The sequence below is a fragment of the Rhincodon typus genome, chromosome 24 (assembly GCF_021869965.1).
Source record: "Rhincodon typus isolate 14 chromosome 24, sRhiTyp1.1, whole genome shotgun sequence".
NCBI classification, from domain to species: domain Eukaryota; kingdom Metazoa; phylum Chordata; class Chondrichthyes; order Orectolobiformes; family Rhincodontidae; genus Rhincodon; species Rhincodon typus.
The window spans coordinates 46,162,909-46,187,228 of record NC_063355.1 but is presented as its reverse complement, the minus strand read 5'-3'; the positions used below and the strand labels follow the sequence as shown (position 1 = coordinate 46,187,228).

The following is a 24,320-nucleotide window of genomic DNA, read 5'->3' as shown; positions in this document are numbered from 1 at the left end:
CCTTTGTCCAGGTTCTTTCACTTCTTCACAGGGTGATTGGTACATTACAAAGTGTACTTTGCAAACTACAAAGTCTCTTAGACACTGGTTAAAGGTACAGCTTATACTAACTGGTTGGGAAAAAATGTGTCTTTCTTCAGGCTTCATGTACTTTTACTGCAGAGAGATCGAGACCTGTTTTTTTCAGTATTCCAGAGACTTCTCACCCTTTATTATAAACCCCTGAGCTTTTCTCCTGTCCAGGAGCCAATAAGAAAGCTGTCGCCAGGCATCCACAACTAGTCACATTTGCAGAAACCAATCAGCTACTTGTTGCCAGACCTAGTGATGTCATATCTGTCCACCCCCACCACTGCTTGCAAAGCAGCAATGTAAACACAATCTCAGTGCATCACAGTGACTTCTTTTCAAAACTGTAGCAATTCTTTTCTCGGTCTTTGGTTTTAAAAAAAAGTCTTTTTCCATTTTAGTCCATAATCAGAAAATGTAGGAAAATAGAAACTTGCACTCTTTATTCTGTAAATATTCTCCCTGCTCATCTAAGTGCAACATTAGGTTTTGAAACTCAGTCAAACATTCATAATGGGCTTGGCTGTCAAAATAAATAATTATAGCTCCAGACAATGTGGCTTATTGAATTTGAAAAGAAATATAATTTTCTAAGTTCAAGCTGCAAACCAATTTTGTTTCCTAAGTAAAATCTGTCTGAATATTTAGACCATGACAAGAGGGTTCACAAAGACTATCTTAACCTGCTTTTTCTACTGGGAAAAGTACCCTAATCAACTCTTACACATGCTGGCCAACATAATGCTGAACCTATCTTTACAATACTGATCAATCAATGGATTAAAAACACTGTGCACCATCTAAGTTGTCAAAAAAAGTAACATTTTCCTGTTAGATTGTTGCCATTTTCTCAGCTTCCTACCCCCAGGATTCATGACATCCACTTTGGGGTTTCCAGAGGATTCCAAAACATGGATAACCCCCCTGGGGGACACAGAAGTTTCACACCACCCCAACCCCCCAACCCAGTCCCTGGATGGTCACTGGCAGCCCTGACATTGTAATCCGTGGTGCATAGGTTCACAACCCGAAGCTAACCTAAAGCTTTCCCTGTCTATCAGGAAAGGGCCTGGATAGGGCTCCGTTAGAAAGGAACATTCAAATTTTTGGTCCCATGCCTCAATGTTTCTGAATTGCAGACCCATTCCTGACTTTTCTGGGACATTAGAGTCAGCCGAAGGATTTAGTTCTCATTCTAGTGCTCCAGCTGTGGCCTCACCAATCCTCTGAACAGTTGTAGCATAATTTCCTTGCTTTTATTTTCCATCCACCTTGAAACAAAAGCCAGCATTTGCTTTGTCTTCTCAGTTCCTTGCTGTACCTGCACATTAATCGTTTTTGTTGATTCATGTACAAGGAACACCCAGATTCCTGTGTCACCACATCGTGGGCCGAAGGGCCTGTACTGTGCTGTACTGTTCTATGTTCTATGTTCTACCACATTCTGCAGTCTTTCTCTGTTTTAATGATATGCTAGACTTTGGAATATCCTGAGGTTATGAAAGGCACTGTAAAAATGGAAGCCTTTCTGCTAATGACCCAAACGTTATTACGTTGTGTAAGGATCTATATAGATGCAGGTTTATCCACAGGGGTGGAATGCCAGTGTTTGTAGCTGCAAGGTGAGGTCCAATTTGTTACAACTTCCCTTGTCTCTGGAAGCAGTTATCAAAGAACAAACACAAAATAATACAAAAATGTATTTTAACATAAACAGGACTGAGCCAAATCCTGTTCCTGTTTCTCTTTCAGGCTGAATTAACGTTTTGTGCCGGGGACATCATCAGCGTCTGGGGAGAACTAGATGAAGATGGATTTTATTATGTAGGTTTATCCTAAACAATATTTCACACAAGCTAAAATATGTCTTTATTTTACTGAACTGAGAAAAGAATTACCTTCATGGTGCAGAAAATCTTCTGTATTTCATTGTGTATGCCTGCTGCATTTCTTCCTGATAACAGGAACATCTTCCAAAAGGTTGTGAATCAATTTGCGACAACAAAATATATTTGAAATGAGGGACAGAAAACACAGAAAAAATCATTTATGTAATTTTCTCTTCAATTGCTATTGGATCCAGGGAACTGATCGAACGATCTCCGTCATTCTCTTTAATAAGTCCCAAAAGCTGTACGCAAATATACATTTCCAAGCTCCCTTCAAATCTCCAGCTTGTTTCATTTTTCCTTTTATGGGATCAGACTACCCTTGCATTTAACTACATAACAGTGACTACACCTCAAAGTGAATGATTGGATCAGATGGGCCAATGGGCCAAGGAGTGGCAGATGGAGTTTAATTTAGATAAATGTGAGGTGTTGCATTTTGGAAAGGCAAATCAGGGCAGGACTTATACACTTAATAGTAAGGCCCTGGCGAGTGTTGCCCAACAAAGGGACCTAGGATGGCAGGTTCATAGCTCCTTGAAAGTGGAGCAGTAGGTGAACAGGGTGATGAAGAAAGCGTTTGAAATACTTGCCTTCATTGATCAGCACATTGAGTATAGGAGTTGGGACGTCATGTTGCAGCTGTACAGAACATTGGTGAGGCTACTTTTGGAATACTGCATTCAATTCTGGTCTCCCAGCCATAGGAAAGATGTTGTTAAACTTGAGAAAGTACAGCAAGGGATGTTGCTGGGATTGGAGGGTTTGAGCTACAGGGAGAGGCTGAATAGGCTGGGGCTATTTTCCCTGGACTGTTGGAGGCTGAGGGGTGACCTTATAGAGGTTTATAAAACCATGAGGGTCATGGATAGAGTGAATAGCCAAGGTCTTTTCCCCTGGGTGGGGGAGACCAGAGCTTGACCGCATAGGTTTAAGGTGAGAGGGGAAAGATTTAAAAGGGACCTAAGGGGTAACTTTTTCTCACAGAGGGTGGTGCGTGTATGGAACAAGCTGCCAGAGGAAATGGTGGAGGCTGGTACAATTACAACATTTAAAAGGCATCTGGATGGGTATATAAAAAGGAAGGGTTTAGAGAGATATGGGCCAAATGCTGGTAATTGGGACCAGGTCAGATTGGGATGCCTGGTTGCTACAGATGAGTTGGAGTGAAGGGTTTGTTTCTGTCCTGTACCACTCACTTGGAGCACCCTCACGGCCTTTTCTAAACATTCGTTCTGTTCTGGGTTTGCTGCATCACCTCAGTATGAGGCAGCTGGAGACATTCTCCCCATCCAGGGTCATCCAGATGGTGGCTGCAGGCATTTCCATGAGTTTGTGCAAAAACAGTGAGTAATAATTTGACAGGGCATCTATTATTAGTGCAGGATAGTTTGATATGTCCTAGTTTAGTGTCAGGCTTACACTGTGAGCAGGTGCTGAGGGCCCTATTCATGAAGTTGCTAATTCAATCGATCCTATAGTATGTGGGACTGTAGGAATCCCCATGTGTGCATTGGCCAGTGAGTGTCTTTGTAAACGTATTGATAAGGTTAAAATGAAACACAGTCCTGTGAGTGAATTCCCTCTATTGCAGGATGGGATTGAACAGATTGGAAGGAGTTTCCATCATTAGGTTCAAGATGTGGAAATTTCTTTGTTCTTCAATTTGATCTGGTGTACTACCTCACTAGATATCGCACCATAAACAATAACCACAGGACCATAAAAGAGAGGAGCAGAAGCCCATAACATGTATTCCACCATTCAATGAGATCATGGCTGATCTACAGGTGCTAAATCCCTCTGAGTCTCATACTGTTACTTTGTAGGAAATCCATGAGTGGATCCATCAATCCACCAACTCCAAGCTGCCATCAAGTCAAAAAGATGTATTGCCCATACACGAAGGGTGATGTAAGAGTTTAATTGAATTCCTACAGTGTAGAAACAGGCCCTTCGGCCCAACAAGTCCACACCGACACTTGGAGCATCCCACCCAGACCCATCGCCCTATAACCCACCTACACTACACATCCCTGGGTACTATGAGCAATTTAGTATGGCCAATCCATCTAGCCTGCACATCTTTGGACAGTGGGAGGTACCCAAAGAATACCCACGCAGACACAGGGAGAATGTGCAAACTCCACACAGATGGTCACCCGAGAGTGGGATCAAACCCAGGCCCCTGGTGCTATAAGGCAGCAGTGCTAACCACCGAGACACCGTGCTGTCTTGGGGTCTTGCCAGGTTTGTAGGCTAGAGAACCTAATGATGGGTGGACCATAACATCACATCCTCTTGACTATCTGTGGGTGGCAGTGTGCTGATGGTACTCGACCAGCCAGCACTCTCAAAACTCAGAACATCATTTCCAACACTAAATACGATAGTGCTATTGGGCAACATTTATTAAATAATCCTGACTATGCTAAAAGTTGCCCCAGAAACCAATTTCAGATCATCAGCCAGGCTCATAGTGTGATTCAAATGCATGTGCTTGAAGCGAGTTATATTCACACAGAGGCAAAAGGAATATTGTTTCACTGAGGACTGAGCCAATCCCTGCTGGATCCCCATGACAATGCCCAGCCCAGTCAGTGCTGACCTGCCTCGTTTGAATTTAACCAGTTAAATAAGACTCTTGACAGCTCCATACCAACCGTAATCCAACCAACCAGTGTGCTCTTCTCATTTGTTTTAATTTATTTATCGTGTTGGAGTTGTTGGTTGGTTCGCCGAGCTGATTGGTTTTCATACAAACATTTAGTCTCCCTTCTCAGTGACATAGTCAGTGCTGAGTAGCCTCCATTGAAGCGCTGTTGTTCTGTCCCACTCTGAATTTCTATGGTCTGGTCTGTCGTGGTGGGCAGTCTTGTTTCTGGTTTTGTACTGTATGTAGTGCTATTTCAACTTGTTTGTTAATTGCATCGATGTTTGAAAACCAGGCCCCCAGGAATTCTCATGCTTGTCTATGTCTCGCTTGTCCTAGCACTGTAACATTGTCCCAGTTAAATTGATGTTCTTCTATGTCAGAGTGTACATACCACTACAGTACAAAACCAGAAACAAGACTGCCCACCACGACAGACCAGACCATTGAAATTCAGAGCGGGACAGAACAACAGCGCTTCAATGGAGGCTACACAGCACTGACTATGTCACTGAGAAGGGAGACGAAACATTGGCATGAAAACCAGTCAGTTCGGCGAACCAACCAACACCTCCAACCACAACCCAAGCTACAGATCTTCGTTAAAACATTATTTATCCTGTATAAGTTGTTACTCCTTTGATAAAGTTGGTTTTCTTGCATCTCAATCCTGATGCGTGCAAGGCAAAAAGCCTCAACTGCACATTTCTTTTTAGCAATGTTTCAGTTCTATGGTGCCAAACAATTAATCATAGACATCAACGCCATGTGAATCAATCAGAGCAGTGGAATTCTTATAAATTCACAGCCTGGAGTCTGTGCAAGGTGCATTTTCAGAAACCATTTGTTGAGTTCAACTTCTCCCTGAAGATAACTTTGATCTGGTTTTCTTGATATAATCTATGTTTCTTGTTGAAGAAGCTCTGGCCTGATCCATACATTCACTCATTTTACCCACTTATACTCCACACCTATCGATACTCTGCCCACCTCGGGTTTTTAAATGTTTAATTGACAATGCCCATCACACCCCTCCCCCCATACCTTCGCCCCACCCCACCATCCAACCCATTACTCCAACCCCGCCCCTCCCCCCCACCCACCGTAATGTAGAAAAGTCAATGCCATTCTTCACAACAGCTTCCTACTAATGTTACCTGGAAACTGACCCTTGGATTATACACAGCCACAAGGAGAAGGGAGCTAAATGAATTTTCCACTGAATTGTTGGAATGTGGAAGGCACCAGCTGAAAGGATGGTGCAAGACAATCCAACTGGGGCTTCTGGGGGGGATTTGGATACATTTGCTTGGCTCTGGGGGAAGAGTAGTGTAGTGGGTGGGATGAGGTGGGGGGTGGGGGGGGAACTAATTATTCAGAGTGCTAGCACAGGCACAATGGGCTGAATAGACTCTCTGTCCACTGTGAGGTCCTTTGTACTAATATTGTGTCATTCACTTACAGGGGGAGATCAATGGCCAGAGAGGTCTTGTTCCTTCAAACTTCCTGGAAGAAGTTCCCAATGATGTTGAGGTCTATCTCTCTGAAGCTCCCTCCAGATACCCTCAAGACCCACCAGCCCGCCTGAAAGGGAAAAGGGCAAGTATTTTACTCTCAACTGGATTTAAGTAAATTATCAACTCATCCAGGTTTTGCTTCATTTCATGGATTTTTTGTTGGATTTATGTTTCTGTTGCCTTTTCAACATTCTTTTTGACATAAACATTAACCATCATCCTCTAGGATTAATATGTTAGTCAATTATGATTTTATTGCCTCACACCACAGTCACCGTATGGTTTGTAAATCACCAGATAAGCTCGTGGTGGAGTTCCAAACCGTTCTGAGGCAGCAAGTGCCAAAGGTCATCTCAAACTTCTGTGTGAAAAGCCCCTTATCTTCACCTGGTGAAGCCTCTGCGCCCCTAGTGGATCTGTTTACCACAGCCACCGGCTTGAGATTGTCTCCCACATTGTTCAGAGTTTGCAGACCCATTAAACAGGAGAAATATTCTTCCTCTTCCCAACACTTCCCTGCCCAGGGGCAGCTGATCCAATATGGCCACCCTTTATCAGGGAGACAACCTGGATGTGAAAATGACAGCTGCTATTTTTACAACAATGTCATTTTCTTTAGCCACCACACTGTAGTTGCCCTAAAACTTCCCCTTTCCTTTTAAGTTCTAATCATGTGTTTCTGCAGTTAGCCTACAGCTGACTAGTTCCAGCATTGGCTCAAAATAAAATGAACTTATCAAGTCCCAGTCTATAAGAGCTTGCTTTCTGCACCTCAGCTGATGTTTCAGTGATGCCTTCTATCAGTTTTACTCAGTTACTCCCTCCTTGCGAGCCAGATTCAACACTGCCTCTCATTTGGAACTCTGCTTTCTGTGGTGTGAATGATGCTGGTTCCTTAAAGTCATTCAGGATGTTTAGAAACAGCAACATAAGGACATGTGCAATAATGGATCTGGGGCTGGGGTACAGAGAAGGACATTAACACAGTGCAACAACACCATAAATACCAACGTCAATGTATTCGTGGCTTTGTCTTGATACAAAATGTGCAGACCATATTTCTACAGCATCCAGTTAACTCAATATTTTCATCAGGTATTAATGAGGCACCATATGCTATTTATTCTGATGTTGCTAAAGGTTGGTGGTTTCAATTTTATTGCAGTGACAAGTGTTCATTTTAAATCTTATTTTAGCCTTTTGTAAAATTCTCACTCAACTGTGGATGGGAAAGAGGGATAGTCAGAACCTTTGTTTAGTGAAGTCACTGCAGCATTTGCTTTCTGTACTATTGCTGGTGAATGCATTCCCTCCCTGGCACTTCTGTCATTTTAATTTCACAGTGCCTGTAGTTCCATACTTTTCAATGAAACAACTGACAAACTATTTCACTTTCAGACATTTAGGTCCTTGACTGTGTGACTCCCTTCAGGAACGGAGTGGGGGGATATTTTCTGCAACTTGTTGGTACAAATGCAGTCAGGTGCAAACACCATCAAAGTTAAGCCATCACTCAGTAACAGAATTTCTCATCACCCTGAGATTAACATACAGACAGTAAATCATTTCCAGACAGAGAGTGTCTGAGGGTTGTGTGTGCAAAATTAATTGTTCAGAAATTGGGAATGCGTGTGATAATGGACAGGAGACAATTGCTTGTCTTGCTGAGTCTGTCTGATGCATTGCAGCTGGAGTAGGTGGGCTTCTCTCTATTGGTTAAAAAGTCAGTGAGCCTCCACTTTATCTCTGTTCTAGGATGGCCCACTGTATTAAATGGCAGTCAGACCCATGCCAGGCTGGTGGGTGTTTTCAGGCTGAGGCAGCATCTCCAACCCACCCCACTCCAACAACCCCCAACTCAGTGAAATTCTAACCCACTGAGGGTATGAGCATTCAGGGCCATGGCTGCTCCTCACCACTTGGCAATACCACTGGGGAAGACACCAGGAGCACCGCAGCACCGAGGTCAGTGGGGGCAGGAGGCACACATGAGGGGGAAGGGGTTAACAGCAAAGGTAGGCCATTGACTTCCCAGTGGGATATCCTTTGGGATAGCAGCTTCCTTTCCCAGGCCCTCTGACCCTTGCCACCCTCCAGATGGCAAACACAGCAGGATGTGCTGGTCAACCTCCTTCTACTTGGATCCTGACCAATGGTAACAGCTGTTTAATGGGCATCATTTCAGGAAGACCATCCCTGAGCTTCCCAGCTCAGACTTCACTGGGCTGGAGTTGGGAATATGGTGGAATTCCTATCCTTTCACCTAGTTAAACATTTCTGTCCCCTACCCCCCACTCTTGCCCACCTCCAAGCTGCCCTGGTGGAGACCATCAAATTCCATGCAGTATTTGCAACACCAAACATGTCCTATGCATCCTCCAATCTCTTAAGAGAGGCACAAGATGAGAAACTCACTCAGACAATATCAGGAGAATAAGATTCCAGAAAGTTCCTCTTCACTCTGAAAGCCAGTTGTCATGGTGATAAACACCATCAATCCTAGCCAGCCTGCTTTTTGTCTGTACCCCACAGCTACCTCCCAGTCACTTCTTGCCATGGCATAAACTTCGTACAGAAATTAAACCAGTTAACGATTCCACCTTTAACCTGGATCCTGTCATGTTAATTGAAGAGAAGAGTGAACAATTCTAATGGAGCACAATACAATTTCCTTCATCCTGCCCCTCTGGCCTCACTCTCAGTTGTTAGTGGCCCAAAGTCTGGAATTTGGTCAGGAACTCTATGCAGGCTTTGGCTTTATTTTCCTCCTTTCAGGCATTGCCTGGAATTTGCCTCTTTTACTAAACTCTTCGCTCACTTCCTTACTCTCCCAATGTACCTCAGTGTCAAATTTTGCTCAATGCTTCTGTGATGTGTTTGGTTGATTTTATCGTGTCTGAGTACTGCGTTGTAATGAAACACATGCTGCTCTGTTGTCATCCTGGGAGTTTATCCCAACGATTCGCTTCAGTCTCAATGCTCTCTTTGAGCAGAATCCTTGGCGTGCATGCACTCAATGTTTTCTGTGTTTTTATGTCTGCATATGTACATTTACTATCACCAGTAGTATCTGACAATTGTTTGACCATGGATATGATTTCCAAATCTGGAAAGTAGAGATTACTCGATTATACATTAAGTATAGGTAATTAACAAAGTGTAGAACAGATCAATATGTGTCCTGAGTGTTTTGTTGCCATAGTCACAGATTAATGATAGCAAATTACACGCTCCATTAAAATAAAATCCTCAAGTTATCCAGTACCTGATATTGTGGCTTCCAAAATCATCACAAATAAATCCAAAGCATTGTTTTCCTGGGAATAACTGATTTTCTTTAACAGAAGCATATACCCATACTATCATCACAATCCAGTCATTACATGTCACAGACCAGCATAGTACACAGTGTGAGAAAGATGTAGCTCTGGGGGAAGGATAGCCCTGAATGGGGGAAAAGGGGGTAGAGAGGATTCGAGGATATAGACATCTAACTTTTGAAAGGAGCAGCAGAGGCCATTATAGAAAGCAGCAAAGGACCCTGGCCATTCTGAGATGGTCAGAATTGAAATGCAAGAAAGTTGTTAAACTTGTATCGAACTGTGATTAGATCATAGCTACAGGCAATCCCAGAGTCTAGGTTAAGATGGTGTAAAGGAAGATTGGTGAGGATGATTCCTGAATGGAGAGGTACTAAGATAGGGTGGTGTAGTCGCTGTGTTAGTAATACAGAGCCTTATCCTCTGGGGAGAGAGGTTCAAATCGAACCACAAACCAGCAACTTCTGTTTTTGAAAAGCTCAGCAGGTCTGCCAGAATCTGTGAAGAAAAATCAGAGTTAACATTTCGGGGCCGGTGACCGTTCCTGAGGAAGGGGCTCAAAATGTTAACTCTGATTTTTCTTCAAAGATGCTGCCAGACCTGCTGAGCTTTTCCTGCAATTTCTGTTTTTGTTCCTGATTTACAGCATCCGCAGTACTTTTGGGTTTTAATCAAATCTAGTCACAGCAGCTGGTGGAGCTTAAATTCAATTAATAAATTTTAAAAACTAGCCTATGGTATCCATGGTAACCAGCATGAATTGCTGTAAAAGCCCAATCTTTTCACTAATGCCTTAGAATGCAGGAAATCTGTTGTCCTTAGCCAGTGTGGCCTATATGTAACTCCAGACCCACACCAATATGACTGACTCCTAATTGCCTCCTGAAATGACCGAGTGAGCCACTCAGTTTAAGGGCAGGTAAAGATGGGTGACATGTGCTGGCCAGCCAGTGATGCCCACTCCACACAAAATAAAGATTAATAACTATCAGGAAAGATTACAGACTGAGTCTTTCTTCCTCTCAAAAACATACAGTACTCGAGTTAAAGTGTTTTTACAGAGCAAAGACTAGGACCCATTGTATCCACACTGGCCATCTATCTATTGTAAACCCAGTTTTTCACACTTGGCCCATAGTCTCATACACCCATAGTACTCACCTAAACACCCTAAATACTACTCAGATAAGACAAGATCTTGGTTGATTACAAAAGCAAATGCTAGCAATGCAGAAAATGTGTTTTACTGGTCAAGGGAGAGAGCCATAAATCCAAATCAGGAGAATCCTTTTTACCCTGAAAGCAATTGGATTTCATTAGCATACAGAGCAGTTAAAGTAACAGAATCAATCAGTACAGAAGAGGTCCTTCAGCCCTTTGAGTCTGTACTGCCAAAAATGTACTAACCCCTACACTAGTCCCACTTCCCAGCACTAGGCCCTTGATTTTTACAACATTGAGTGTTCATCCAAGTACTTTAAAAGTTGAGATTTCCTGCTTCAACTCCCCTCCCAGGCAGTGTATTCCAGACCCCACCATCCTCTGGTTAAAAAAAAAACTTTAAAATTATGCCCCCTTGTTACCAACAATGTGAGGGGGTTTTAAAGGAGATGCCAGTTCAGCACATGGGACAGAAAGGAATGAAAGGATCTGGTGATGGGGATAGGTAAAGAATAGTGAAGCATAAATTGAGTCCACTCGAGTCAGGAAAAGTGGCCAATTTCTGCTGGATACATTTCACAAATGTGGTTCCAGGGATGAGGAGCTTCCGTTAAGCAGATAGATTGGAAAGGTGAATATTGAGAGGAGAATTGACAGGGAGTTTGAGTCATTGGGAAGAAAGTGTCAGCATTGGTTGAAAGATTGATAACTAACAGGGACAGATTGACATGAGGAAAAACCTCTTGCACGCAGCAATTGGTTTGGATCTGGGATGCACAGTCTGAGGGGGTGATGAACACAGCTTCAGTGAAGTCCTTCATTTCTGACAATGATCCAGTTCAGTTAAGGAAATATGACAGGGAGGGGGGTCTGGGGTCTGGCGTTTGGCGAAGTGAATTACACCTTCAATGGGCCAGCACAAACATGAATGCAACCCTAACTCAGTGCGAATCAGAAACTGTCCTTTTAAAGAGGATGAAAAGCATTACATTTCAAAAATGCAATTTTTAAAAAAAAAAAAAAAATTGTACTAAAAGGAATTTAAGAAGCCAGCAAATATACAAATTTTGAACAATTACAATTGGAAATAAAAACTCCAGTGCTACACCTGACTGCACCCAACAGCCAGGTTAGAATGTAGCTATGACTGAAGCTCAGTCTTTATCAAGGTATAAATGAAATTTGAGGCTGTTTTGTTTTCAAGTGAGTAACAATGTTGTTTGGGGCTTCGGTTCTTCCATTTCAGTATCATCATTGCAATCTTTTCTGTTTTGTTTCTTTGCTCATCTGCTGGGAACAGAAGAAGAGTGTTCATTTCACATCTTAATAAACGCACTGTAACCTTCACGTAAGTGAACAACTGAAGATACCGATAGCAGGAGCTCCTCTGGGTCTGATGCAACCAAGTTACACTTAGAAATGATTGTGAAAGAAAAACACTCTTCCCCAAAAGTGATCTTGTGAAAATTCTTTGCTAGTCCCACACCAAATCCACCGCAAATAATTTTTTTGTATTGAACATTTTCATTTGTCAGAGGTCATGAGTTAACCGCGTTGGTCAGCTATTGTTTACTTGGTCTCTTTTTGTTTTAGTTCAAAAGCAAAAATTCAAGACTTTGGGGAAGACTTTTTCTTTCATGACCTAGTGTTTATTTTCTTTGCAGAACTAAGACAAGTAGACTTGTTCAGTTTGAGCTGCTGGATGCATTAGACAAATCTGCACTATGGTATCTTCAGGTGTGAGATATTTGGGTGCTGTAATTAAGTCAGAGTAGTCCTTTGTGCATTTTAAAATCCGTGTGCAGCTTCTGGTTTTCATTTACCCTTTAACGCAATCCCTTTCTACATTTTTTCTAAAAAAACTAATCAAATCGTATGATGCACACTAGGTCCCTGGTGAAAACATTCCAAGGAGGGCTCCGTCTCCAACTGTACATCCCCACCACCATTCTGGAGCTGGTGTAGTAGATGGGCCAGACAGCCCAATGTGGGCCAGAGATATGGCTTCAAAAAAGAAAAAGGGACTGTTATCAAAAGGAAAGAAACTGCTGAGGAAGCTTGGTGGAGTGAAGTGATTCTTGTGGATTCGGAATAATCCTGCACTTCCACTGTCTTATTTCCACACGGTGTAATAGCTGCCCTTTACATCCTTGCCTTAGAGATGCACAATGATCTTACTTTTTTATACCCATCATTCAGTAACAGAGAAGGTATACGTTGTATGTGCTGTCTGTATTCGTTAAACTTCTCGCCACCAAAAAGCCATTAGTTCCAAACTGTGAAAAGTCTTGTGTTTGCTTACCTGGGTCAGTGTCCAGTGTTGCCCTCTCTCCTGCCCCTCTGGAAATATGGCTGTACCTTTCCATCTCAGAGTGATCTTTCATTGTCTGAACAACAAAGTGGCATTCAACTGAAGAGGAAAGCAATTAGCAAGCCCCCACCACCCCTCTCTCTCTGCTACCACATACATGAAAATGCATGCGTTTCCCTCAAAATGTATACTTGATATCAGTTTTTGTGTCCAAAACTGGTTAAAATTGGTATATGTTCTTGATAAAATAATGGCATGCAAAAAAAAAAGCCAGTGCAAGACATATTTTAAAGAAACCATATCTTTAATGTGTTCACTGATAGAGTTTTACTCTAAAATGCCTCCTCCCATGAAATTGCAGTTGATGGGTTGTTTTAAGAGCAACACGGTTTTGTATTACAACAAAAAAACAATTGGTTGGCTGATTAATGTGTTTTCACATGCTGGCCAGTAGTGACATTTACACCTTACTAGGTGTGGCTATGGAAGTATGCAAATGACCATTAACCAGCCAATTAAACACAGATTTCGTACATGCCTTTAATTTAATATAATGACATTTAACTGATGTTTCTCTTTTGTACATTGGATCATTTGTAAATTCTTGGTTTTACTGTTTTTATACATTATTTACAGATTGCCTTCCTTTTTGTAAAATGTCCTTCCAATGAAATGATGCTACTCCCTCCCCAGGTTCTGACTACAACAATCAGACTACAGTGTAAAGTATTGTAAATTATTGCTGTATTCACATGCTATCCTTACTGAAGAGCTAACCAGTCTTTAATGTTTGTGGTAACAGCTGTGGGTGCGTGCATGTGTAAATTTATTCATGTGTAAAAAGTTTTTATAAATAAATAATTTGATTTTTTGTAGAATAACCTTCTCTATTGTATATGTTATGGCTTGAACACTTACTGGCAAATGCAGTTCCTAAGTTAGAAACTGATGTCTACAGACATTTCCCTCAGGAGGTTTTTTTTTTTCCCTCAACACTGACTCCAAATTACAAATAACGCTGGTGATTCACTGATCAAAATTACAGCACAGGAAACCATTCAGCTCCCCCCCGTCCCCCCCATATTATAGCATAAACGCTGCCCCTGCCACACTTTACTTCAGCTCTGAAGAGTCATCTAGACTTGAAACATGAGCTTGCTCTCTCTCCATGGATGCTGCCTGACCTGCTGTGATCTCCAGCATTTTTATTCAGTAGATTCCAGCATCTGCAGTAATTTGCTCCTCCATTCAGGCCTTTGTATCTGTGCTGATGTTTGCTGTCCCATCTGCATTTTATTGTCTTATTCCCAAAGAAGAATAATTTTTCTGTCAATGATTGCAAAGATTTGAACAGTCATTTTATAACAGCCAACAATACAATAAAGCAACAGGTCAGAATTTCTCATGAACGGGGTACATAACTGACTTTGCTCAGAATTATAAATACAATGAACAATTAAGAAAGAGTCAAGATTAAAAAAACCTGATGGTAGAGTTATTGCGGAGGAAGATGTTGAGCTCGTGATCAGGGTGTGTGTTAGTGTCAGGTATTAGATGTACAGTTAATAAGTACCTTATTGATGAGGAATGGGTGATAATGGGGAGAAGGACAATTTTCCCTTAGTGAACAGTCATGGTGAAAGACCAACTGCTTGATTCATCAAACATCACACTAGGATCAAAACTAGTAACAGGGAAAATCCAGGTCAAAGAGGAATAGTGGCTGGATACTGCCAACTTGGATTTCTGTGACTGACTGAGGGAGCTACAGAACATCATGTTGGAAGCTCAATTCCAATTGCCCTGACAACCATTCACACATTGATCAATGGAGAGTTACAAATCAAGATCAAAATATTTGTAAATGTTATTTCTGCCACCTTTAGAAAGATTTCAGAGTTTACGAACATGTAGAAACGACAGTGAAAACGCATAGTGCACTTTAGCGATGCAACACAATTAATCCCTCATCTGCTTTCCATAATAATGATTTCCAACTGTGACACTTTATAAATCAAAAATTAAAACGTTTTAAGAATGTCAACATTTTTGTGCCCTTTTTAATCAGTTGTACTAATCCTGACATTCTTTCACTTTAGGTGGATGGGACTGTCTAATAGACAGAAGTCAACTAGAACATAGTCCACAGGACAGCAACACTGAAATGTCTTCTGATCTGCTGTGCCTCTGCAAAACATGAAGGAACCGCCTTTTCTTTTGCTTTTTATTAAATTAAAAAATCGGGTCTGCATCGAGGATTTCTTCATCCCCTCTGGAAGGTGCTATTTTTTTTAAAAAAGGCAGTTTTTAAAAATATATATTTTTGTTACAAATTTCTCCAGCAACCTTCAAGCCCAATTGTTTTCAACTCAACTGGAGCAATGGATCATCACAATCTATGATTCGAAGGCCAATCAGCAACAGGGGCTAGACCCTACTCATCTTGTCCACACTGAAGATGCTGCAAACCTGCTGCCTGGAGCATTTAAATGTGGGTAACAGCTGTGCAATTGTATTCTTTGACGAATGCCATAAAAAGAGGACCCCTTTTGGAAATAGTGAGAGAGATTTAACAGTCGAACAAATTACAAAGTAGCTTAGTGAAGGGATAACCCCTGGTTTAAATAATTGCTCTTCCCTGACCCTGCATCATTCTTTCAAGCAAGGATAAAAATAACCAGTGCACAGCAACAACTACACTTTCACCTGCTCAGACGAGTGATGGAACTTTACATTATATCATCTGTATCTTCAAACAATGAAAAATTTTAAAAATCTGACTTTGGCACCACAATGATTTTGCTCACAGCATGAAGCTACTCTGCACTAGTTTAAGGAGACCTTTGGTTAAGACAGGTGCTATCATCCCCATTTTAAAAGCTTGATATCTCTTGTAGATTAAAATGCTCTTTAAAGACAAAACTTAAAACAACAGCACCTCACCTCACCTCCCCAACCCCACCCCACAACGATCCCTAAACTAAATAAGGACCAGATTTGCCAGGTTATGGAGAGCGTGGAGTGGGGAGGTGCTTTAACTGGATAACTCTTTCAAAGAGTTTTCACAACCATAATGGACTGAATGGCCTCTTCATAACAGCATTGACACCAATAATCCTCTCAGCAAAAACACAACACAGGGCATTCTGCATACAAAAGATTGTGCGCACTGGAGACAAGATTTACCAGGATGCTGCCATGAGGAAAGATTGCTAGACTGGGGTTGTTCTGCTTGGAACAGTGGAGGTTGAGAGGGGCCCTAATAGAGGAGTAGAAGATTGAGGGACATGGATAGGGTGGATAGGAAGGCGCATTTCTATTAATAGAGAGGTCAATAATCAGGTGACACAGATTTAAGGTCCCAGGGAGAAGGCTCAGAGGAGAGTTGAAAGAATTGCTTTCACCCAAAGGGTAGAGAGAGTCTGGAACTCACTGCCTGAAAGGATGGTTGAGTCAGAAACTCTTGTAACGTTTAAACAATATTTAGATATTCACTTGAATTTCCATAGCCCTCAGGATGTGGGGGGTCAGGTCCTTGTTGATACAAGCAGTCATAATGGGCTGAATTGCCTCCTCTGTGCTGTAAACATCTAACACACCCAATTCTGATCCAAACCCAACCTAGCTTTTTCACAACTTACCTTACACTCAGGCACATTAAATCTGAAGAGTTTCCTTGAGTGATTCCATTGGTCATCAATAAGTTTCCAAAAACTCCACTGTATGCTAAATCATTTTAATGTTAAAGAGAGGAGGATGAGCAGAACAGAAGACTGCAACACAAAGCAGAAACTCTGAACCTGGACAGCATTTCTAAGTACCTCTCACTGCAATGGTATTTGAAGTCTGTCCACATCAAGGATAGCAAACATGCTAATACCCTTTTAGCAATTTTATAAAAGGTAAAACAAAACCCAGTTATTGCTGTAAATGTTATAAATTAGGAAAATTAGTCTCAATACCACAAAACTAACTTTGCAATTTGCTTTTGGAATAAATATTCCAAGATCATAAGAAATAGTATTGAAAATTTACTGTCAGTTCCAGGATTGAAAGGTGTCAGTAAGTACTGCTAGAGAGAGAAAAAAAAAGAACTGCAGATACTGTAAATCAGGAACAAAAACAAAAAAGTTGCTGGAAAAGCTCAACAGGTCTGGCAGCATCTGTGAAGAAGAAAAAAAAAATCAGAGTCTGAGGAAGGGTCACCAGACCAGAAACATTAACTCTGATTTTTTTCTTCACAGATGCTGCCAGATCTGCTGAGCTTTTCCAGCAACTTCTGTTTTTGTAGTAGAGAGAACGTGCTTTCTGCACTGAGCCTATTCTCCAAAGTGCCATACCGGGAAGTTCTAGTTCTCATGGATGAGAACTTAACTTTGCATCAGGACAGGCTGTTTGTGGCAGGACTGCCCGAGCTGGTCACTACTGAACATCAGAACTATCCAAAAGCAACTAACTATCCAGAGACCAGATCGATTAGCTTTTGTTAGTAACAAAAACCCCTGCAATAGGGTGAGGGTTAGGAGGCTATGGTCTGACAATATCAGGAGTCACTAGGCTAGAGGTGAACTCTGAACAGGTGCCCCCATTCACAGAATGTTCCTCTCTTTTGCATTCAAGAGAGAGAGACTCTTGTTTTATCGTGATGAACAGTCGGCTGTGGCATGGAGAAATACATCCAGTCAGAAAAAGAATCTGTCACAAACCAGAGGAGATTGCAACAAATTCCGTCTGCCAACTTGAAGGTCACTGACTGTGAATGGTGACAAGACGATGTCTCCCAGAAACAATAATTAAATTTGCATTTATTTTTAGACATATTATAGAATCCCTACTGTGTGGAAGCAAGCTATTTGGCCCATTGAGTCCATATCTGCTGAAGAGTATCCCACTCCCCTACCCTATCCCTGTAACCCCGCATTACCCATAGCTAACCCACATATCCCAGAATGCTATGGGCAATTTAGCACAGCCAATCTACTTAACCTGCACATCTTTGGACTGTGGGAGGAAACCGGAGCACCCGGAGGAAACCCATGTGGACATAAGGGAGAATGTGCAAACGCCACAGTCACCCCACAGTCAAACCCAACCTGAGTCCCTGGCACCGAGAGGCAGCAGTGCTAACCACTGTGCCACCCTGGCAGCTTTCAAAATAGCTCAGTGCACTTTACACTCAAATTCTGTCAAACATATCTTCACTTATGAAAGGTGAGCAGAGCAGCCAACAGACACCCAGTAACCTCCTCAAGCAGCAAGGTAGATGTTCAGCTGATTAGTTGGAATGAGATTGGTTGAAGGTTACAAGGGCCCAGCTCATTGGAAGAATTCCCCTATCCCCCATGTAATGCAACGGACCCAGAACAGGAAGATTCCACCTTGAAAGACAACACCCACACGGACCCTGCAGTGCTACATGGAGATTAACCTGGACTCCACTAACTCACAGGCAGAGGTGCTGCCACTGAGGTCATGAGAATGACAGCTCCCATGTTGCAACTAGGGATTTGTTGGAAACTACCGCCTTAAAACAGCACAAATATACACGATCAATCTTCAAACCACTTCACATCGAGAACTGCTCAACATCCTCGACAATACAATGCTCTAGAAGCTGGACATCCTGAAGAATGCTTGTCTGGCCTGTCCCGTGGATTTGGGATTAACTGACAGTTAATCTTTCATATATGTGAGGTTACTGAAAGTAATTAACCTTACCAGTTATATTAGAGGCATCTCCAATCTAGACTGTGGGAGAAATCATCAGAGTAGTTACAAAACTCTCACTTTGGACTGGATACTACATTCAATTGGTTCAGAACATTAAAACTTATCCAAGTATCACTTAGAAATTTGGTAGATACCTCTGACATTCAACGGCATCCAGTGCTTTTAGACCGTCTAAGCATCTTTCATAGGAATCAATTAGTCCTCCCAATCAATGGCATCTCAACAGCAGAAACTGAAGAGGAGTCTTCTGCAAGAGGATTAGTTTCTGAACAGACATGGAATCCAATTCAGTTGGATTGGAATCACAGACTGGCAGGTAAAGCAGTAAATGAGCAATGGGAGGTTTTCAACAACTTGGGTAAAGTTTAAACAAAGTCCACAGGTTGTATAATCAAGGGCATACAAAGCTTAAGAGTTTAAAAATACATAGAAAACAAGAATAAATATTAGATTCACAGAAAAAAAAATGAAAAATTTTTTTAAAAAAGAGAAACAAGGGTATAAAAGAGATTTACTGCTTTCAAGTCAGAAGTACGATCGATAAGGGTCCAAAAAGGATATGATTCTGTGACAGTAAATCAATGCACGCTGCATATGTCTTCACAGAAATGCTGCAGAATATAGGGGCAGCAGCGGGGCAGTTGGATAAAAATTATTGCAGCTGTTCACAGTAAAGTCTCGCTTTGACTGGGCTACATCCTTGGTTACTGAGGAAAGCAGGAACAGGAATTGCAAGGGCCATGGTCACAGTCATGGAGTTTCCCTTGGCCAAGGCAAAGTGCCAGAGGACTGAACCCTGCTCAAAAACTGGGGAAGAATAAACCCAAAAAGTACACATCAGCTTAATTTCATTGGGTGGGGAGACTTTTATTTTTAAAAGGAGTCAACAATCCAGGTCAACTTGTGGAACATCATGGGTTAAAATAAGTCAACACATTTGTGGGAGGCAACAGTGTCTGAGGAACCTAATTAAAATCTTCGATAAAATATGGAGAGGGCAAAGGCAGTTGGTAAATTATCACAATAAACCTGTCAACATAAACTGAAGCTCCATGGAAACAAGACCATCTCAGGGACTGAAACTGTAATGAAGAATAGTTGCTTTACAAACTGGTGAGATACATATACAGCAGCAATCTCTAAACCCAGAATTTGGTGCTCTTTAGGCATTAATTTATAATCTAATCTTGGATATTCAAGTCATCATTTCAAAGTTTGAGGACATCACAAAATTAATGTCTGTCAAACAGTGAATACAATGGTGGTGAGACTTCAGGAAAAAATAAACAAACTGAAGATTGGGCAGACAGGTAGCAGATTCAATTATTTTGGAACACCAACTAAATAAGGCAGCAGATATAGCAGTGTGTGTCACATGCACACATCTTTAAAAAGTGCCAGAACAAATTCAGGTAGTGAAATATCCACAGGCAGTGTGTTGTTACAAGTTACATAAATCTAAAGTCATTGTCTTTTGTTCTTTTATCAATGTACAGTATTTTTAGAAAGAGCGATCACCTTGAATGCACTAGAGTGCTAGAAACAAATTCACTCACTTTCCAAAGGGAATAAATAAGGTCAGGGCTAGTTGAAGGGGAAACAGTGTAGGGCTATGGGGAAAACAGCAGCATTGGGAATATTAGGTAGCATTATCAAGGAATGACACAGGCAGAATGAACAAAATGGCCACCTGTTGTGTTGTACCATTTGGTTATATATTCTGTAAGCAAGAATAGTTAGTGTACTTTCTGTGCACATCATGTTTTGGCTTTCTAATAGCAGACAGGACAATCACAATGAGAAAACTAATGGATCAGATTAAATCTCTGCAGTCTTGTCACATCCAGACAGAGTGAACAGTTCAACAACTGATGAGAGAAGGCAGTTCTTGGAACATCCTCATCTTTAATGATGGTGCAGCCCAGCACATCAGTACAAAAGACAAAGCAGAAACATTTACGTCCTTCCGCAGCCAACCTGTCAAAAGGATGAGTCATCTCTGCGCAGAAGGTCCCCATAATCTGACATGCTAGACCTCAATTAACTGACTTGAGAATCACAAAGTGAACTAAAACAGTGTAGGCTGCGGGCTCTGACAACATCCCAGCTGTAGCACCTAGGTAACTAGCTGCTCTTCTAGCCAAGATGGTTCAGTACAGCTACAAAACTACATCCACTTGCAAAATTCAAATCATTTGTGTAACTCCCTCCTGATAGCTCACTATTAGAGAAAATGCTTTTAGATGCTTGGGCCCTAAACCATTCCATTTCTCAGTCTTCCTTTTAAGAAAGCAACCGTTTCAGCCCCAGGAGATCCTCGGGGCAGTGTCTCAAGTCCAACCAACTTCGGGGGGTGGGGTGGGGTAATGCTGCTTCCCTTCATTCCAAAAGGTCAGAATTGAGGACATTCATTGGTGTCTGCATGTTTACTTTCAGTCCTTAGATAACGAGCAAGTATGTATCAACAAGCAGCAAAATGGGATTCGCATTGATAAATTCTGAGTGACAGCCTTAATAAACAAGCAAAAGATCATCTTATAAAAAGTCTAACTTCATCCCTTTGATATTCATACACCAGATCCCCATTAAAATTCAGGGGTTGGGGGGGCAATGGGGAGAAAAGAGAGAGAGAAAAAAAGAAATCTTCCATTGGTCAGATTGTTAGCTGAAATTAATGTAAATGCCACGGTTACTGAAGCAGGAAAGAGGCTTGGCGGTGTTTCACGTTACCTTCCCAAACACACTCCACCATCTACAAGGCTCAAGTCAGGAGTGTAATGGAATACTCTTCACTTTACTGGCTGATACATTCCTCTTCACTCAAAGAAACTGGACATGATTCAGCCTGAAGCAGTCTACTGACTGTCACTCATCCACTGACAAAGATTCTATAGTCACACTGTGACACCACACAGCACACTGAAACATTCACTGCTCAAACACTACCACCGGAGACAAGGGCAGCAGGTACACTGAGAAACCATGAGCAAGGTGCACACTCATTCTCTCACAACATTTCGCCATTCCTTCATCACTGTTTGGATTACAACTGTTCAAAATGGATCTTAGGAGCTTAGAGTAAGTTTGGATATGCAGCAAATACCACTTTGCCATCCTGAAGATGAATTGAAAGAAACATGCAAGATGCTTTATTTCTGCTTGACCTCCTCAGATTAACTTATTTCTACTGTGACAACCTAATTTAAACAAATGCTATAATCGCACCATTTCACTGGATCTGAATTGATTTCAATCAATTTCCTAATTCCCCTCTCCCAACTTACTTAGAGCCTCACTGCCTCCAATTCCTTAAAGTTAATACATCAGTAATTCACTTATTTCCTAACGTTGCAGATCCAGAGACAGACCGAGAGAGACAGAATACCTTCCAAACCAATGAGTATGAAGCATTTGTCAATCACTATGATATGAAAAATTGCCAACTGTTTGCAGTCTGTGAGAATACAAAGCCAGTTCATTAACATCTTAACTACCTACGATTTCAAACCAGTTTCTTTTACAGGAATATAAAAGGCTTTAAAACTCAATGTTTAAAGCAAATGAAAAAGTAAAAAAGTATATTGCCATCAGTATCTATAAGCTAAAAATTGATATTTCATACAGTCTGTTTAAATAAATGACTTTCCAAAATGTTACACGAATGTTTGGTACAGATGAAATGTCCCTAGTCAATAAAAAAAAAGAGAGATATTTCAGGCTCCCGTTTTCCGTAATTTAAACGTTGTGCAGTGTCACTACAAATAAAGCTTAAATGCAAAAGCAAGAAATCAGTTCCTTGTTGTTTTGTACTGAGCTATTGGTGTAAATACATAAGCAGTTGTGTTTAACAAATGCTCCAAGAAATGAAACCAGACGGACCACCTGGCATAGACCGAAGTGCTGGAAATGACATAGGAAACAGCCCTGTCGACCCTGCAAAGTCCTCCTTACTGACATCTGGGGGTTAGTGCCAAAGTTGGGAAAACTGACCCTCAGGCTAGTCATGCAACAGCCTGACATAAGATTCCATGAGTATGACTCTGTCCTTGACACCACCATCACCATCCCTAGATATGTCCTGTCCCACCGGCAGGACAGACCCAGCAGAGGTGGTGGGGGGGGTGGGTACAGTGGGATACAGTTGGGAGGGAGTTGCTCTGGGAATCCTCAACATTGACTCTGGACCCCATGAAGTCTCATGCCTTCAGGTTAAACATGGCTCTTGCTGGTTACCACATACTGTCCTCCCTCAGCTGATGAATCAGTATTCCTCCATGTTGAACAGCTCTTGGAGGAAGCACGGAGGGTGGCAAGGGCACAGAGTGTACTCTGGGTGAGGGATTTCAATGCCCACCACCAAGAGTGGCCCGGCAGCAGTACTACTGATCGAGCTGGTTGGGTCCTAAAAGGACATAGCTGCTAGACTGGGTCTGCAGCAGGTGGTGAGGGAACCAACAAGAGGGAAAAACATACTTAACCTCATCCTTACCAATCTGCCAGCTGCAGATGTATCTGTCCATGTCAGTATCGGCAAGAGTGACCATTGCACAGTCCTTGTGGAGACAAAGTCCCACCTTCACATTGAGAACAACCTCCATCGTGTTGTGTGGCACTATCACCGTGCTAAATAGGACAGACTTTGCACAATCTAATAACTCAACTGGGAATTAATGAGACGCTGTGGGCCATCAACAGCAGCAGAATTGTACTCCAGCACAATCTGTAACCTCATGGCCCGGCATATCCCCCACTCAACCATTACCATCAAGCCAGGGGATCAACCCTGGTTCAATGGGGAGTGCAGGAAGGCATGCCAGGAGCAACATCAGGCATAACTGACAATGAGGTATCAACCTGGTGAAGCCACCAAACAGGACTACTTGCACCCCAAACAGTGGAAGCAGCAAGTGAGAGACAGAGCTAAGTGATCCCACAACCAATGGATCAGATCTAAGCTCTGCAGTCCTGCCACATCCAGTTGTAAATGGTGGTGGCCAATTAAACAACTCACTGGAGGAGGAGGCTCCACAAATATCCCCATCCTCAATGATGGAAGAGCCCAGCACATCAGTGCAAAAGATAAAGCTGAAGTATTTGCAGCAATCTTCAGCCAGAAGTGCCAAATGGATGATCCATCTCTGCATCCTCCAGTGGTCCCCAGCATCACAGATACTGATCTTCAGCCAATTTGATTCACTTCATGTGATATCAAGAAACACCTTGGGCTGACAATGGCATGTAATATTATTTATCCCACACAAATGATAGGCAATAACCCTCTCCAATAAGAGACAGTCAATCTAACCAGCACACCATGACATTCAATGGTGTTACCATGACTAAATCCCCACTATCAACCTGGGGGTTACCAACGACTAGAAACTCAAGTGCACTCACCACAAACACAGTGGCTACAAGAGCAGGTCAGAGGCTAGGAAGACTGCAGGGAGTAACTCTCACCCTGACACCCTAAAGCTTGCCCACCGTCTAAAAGGCGCAACTCAGGAGTGTGATGGAATACTCCCCACTTGCCTCGATGAGTGCAGCTCCAACAACACTCAAGAAGCTTAACATCCAGGACAAAGCAGCCCCCGCTTGATTGGCACCACATCCACAAGCATCCACTCCCTCCATCACCAAATGTTCAGTAGTAGCAGCAGCGTGTACTAT

At 42.1% G+C, this 24,320-nt stretch overlaps 1 protein-coding gene across 1 annotated transcript in view; it reads left to right on the top strand.

The window, feature by feature from the left end:
- Positions 1 to 13,449, top strand: part of LOC109938765 (RIMS-binding protein 2-like) — an 80,276-nt gene extending 66,827 nt beyond the window's left edge. The window contains exons 10-12 of the mRNA XM_048611764.1: positions 1,787 to 1,893; positions 6,076 to 6,210; positions 12,499 to 13,449. Of these exons, the coding sequence (XP_048467721.1) occupies positions 1,787 to 1,893; positions 6,076 to 6,210; positions 12,499 to 12,684 (428 nt within the window). The 3' untranslated portion in view covers positions 12,685 to 13,449. The remainder of the gene's footprint in view (positions 1 to 1,786; positions 1,894 to 6,075; positions 6,211 to 12,498) is intronic.
- The last annotated feature ends 10,871 nt before the right edge of the window (positions 13,450 to 24,320 follow it).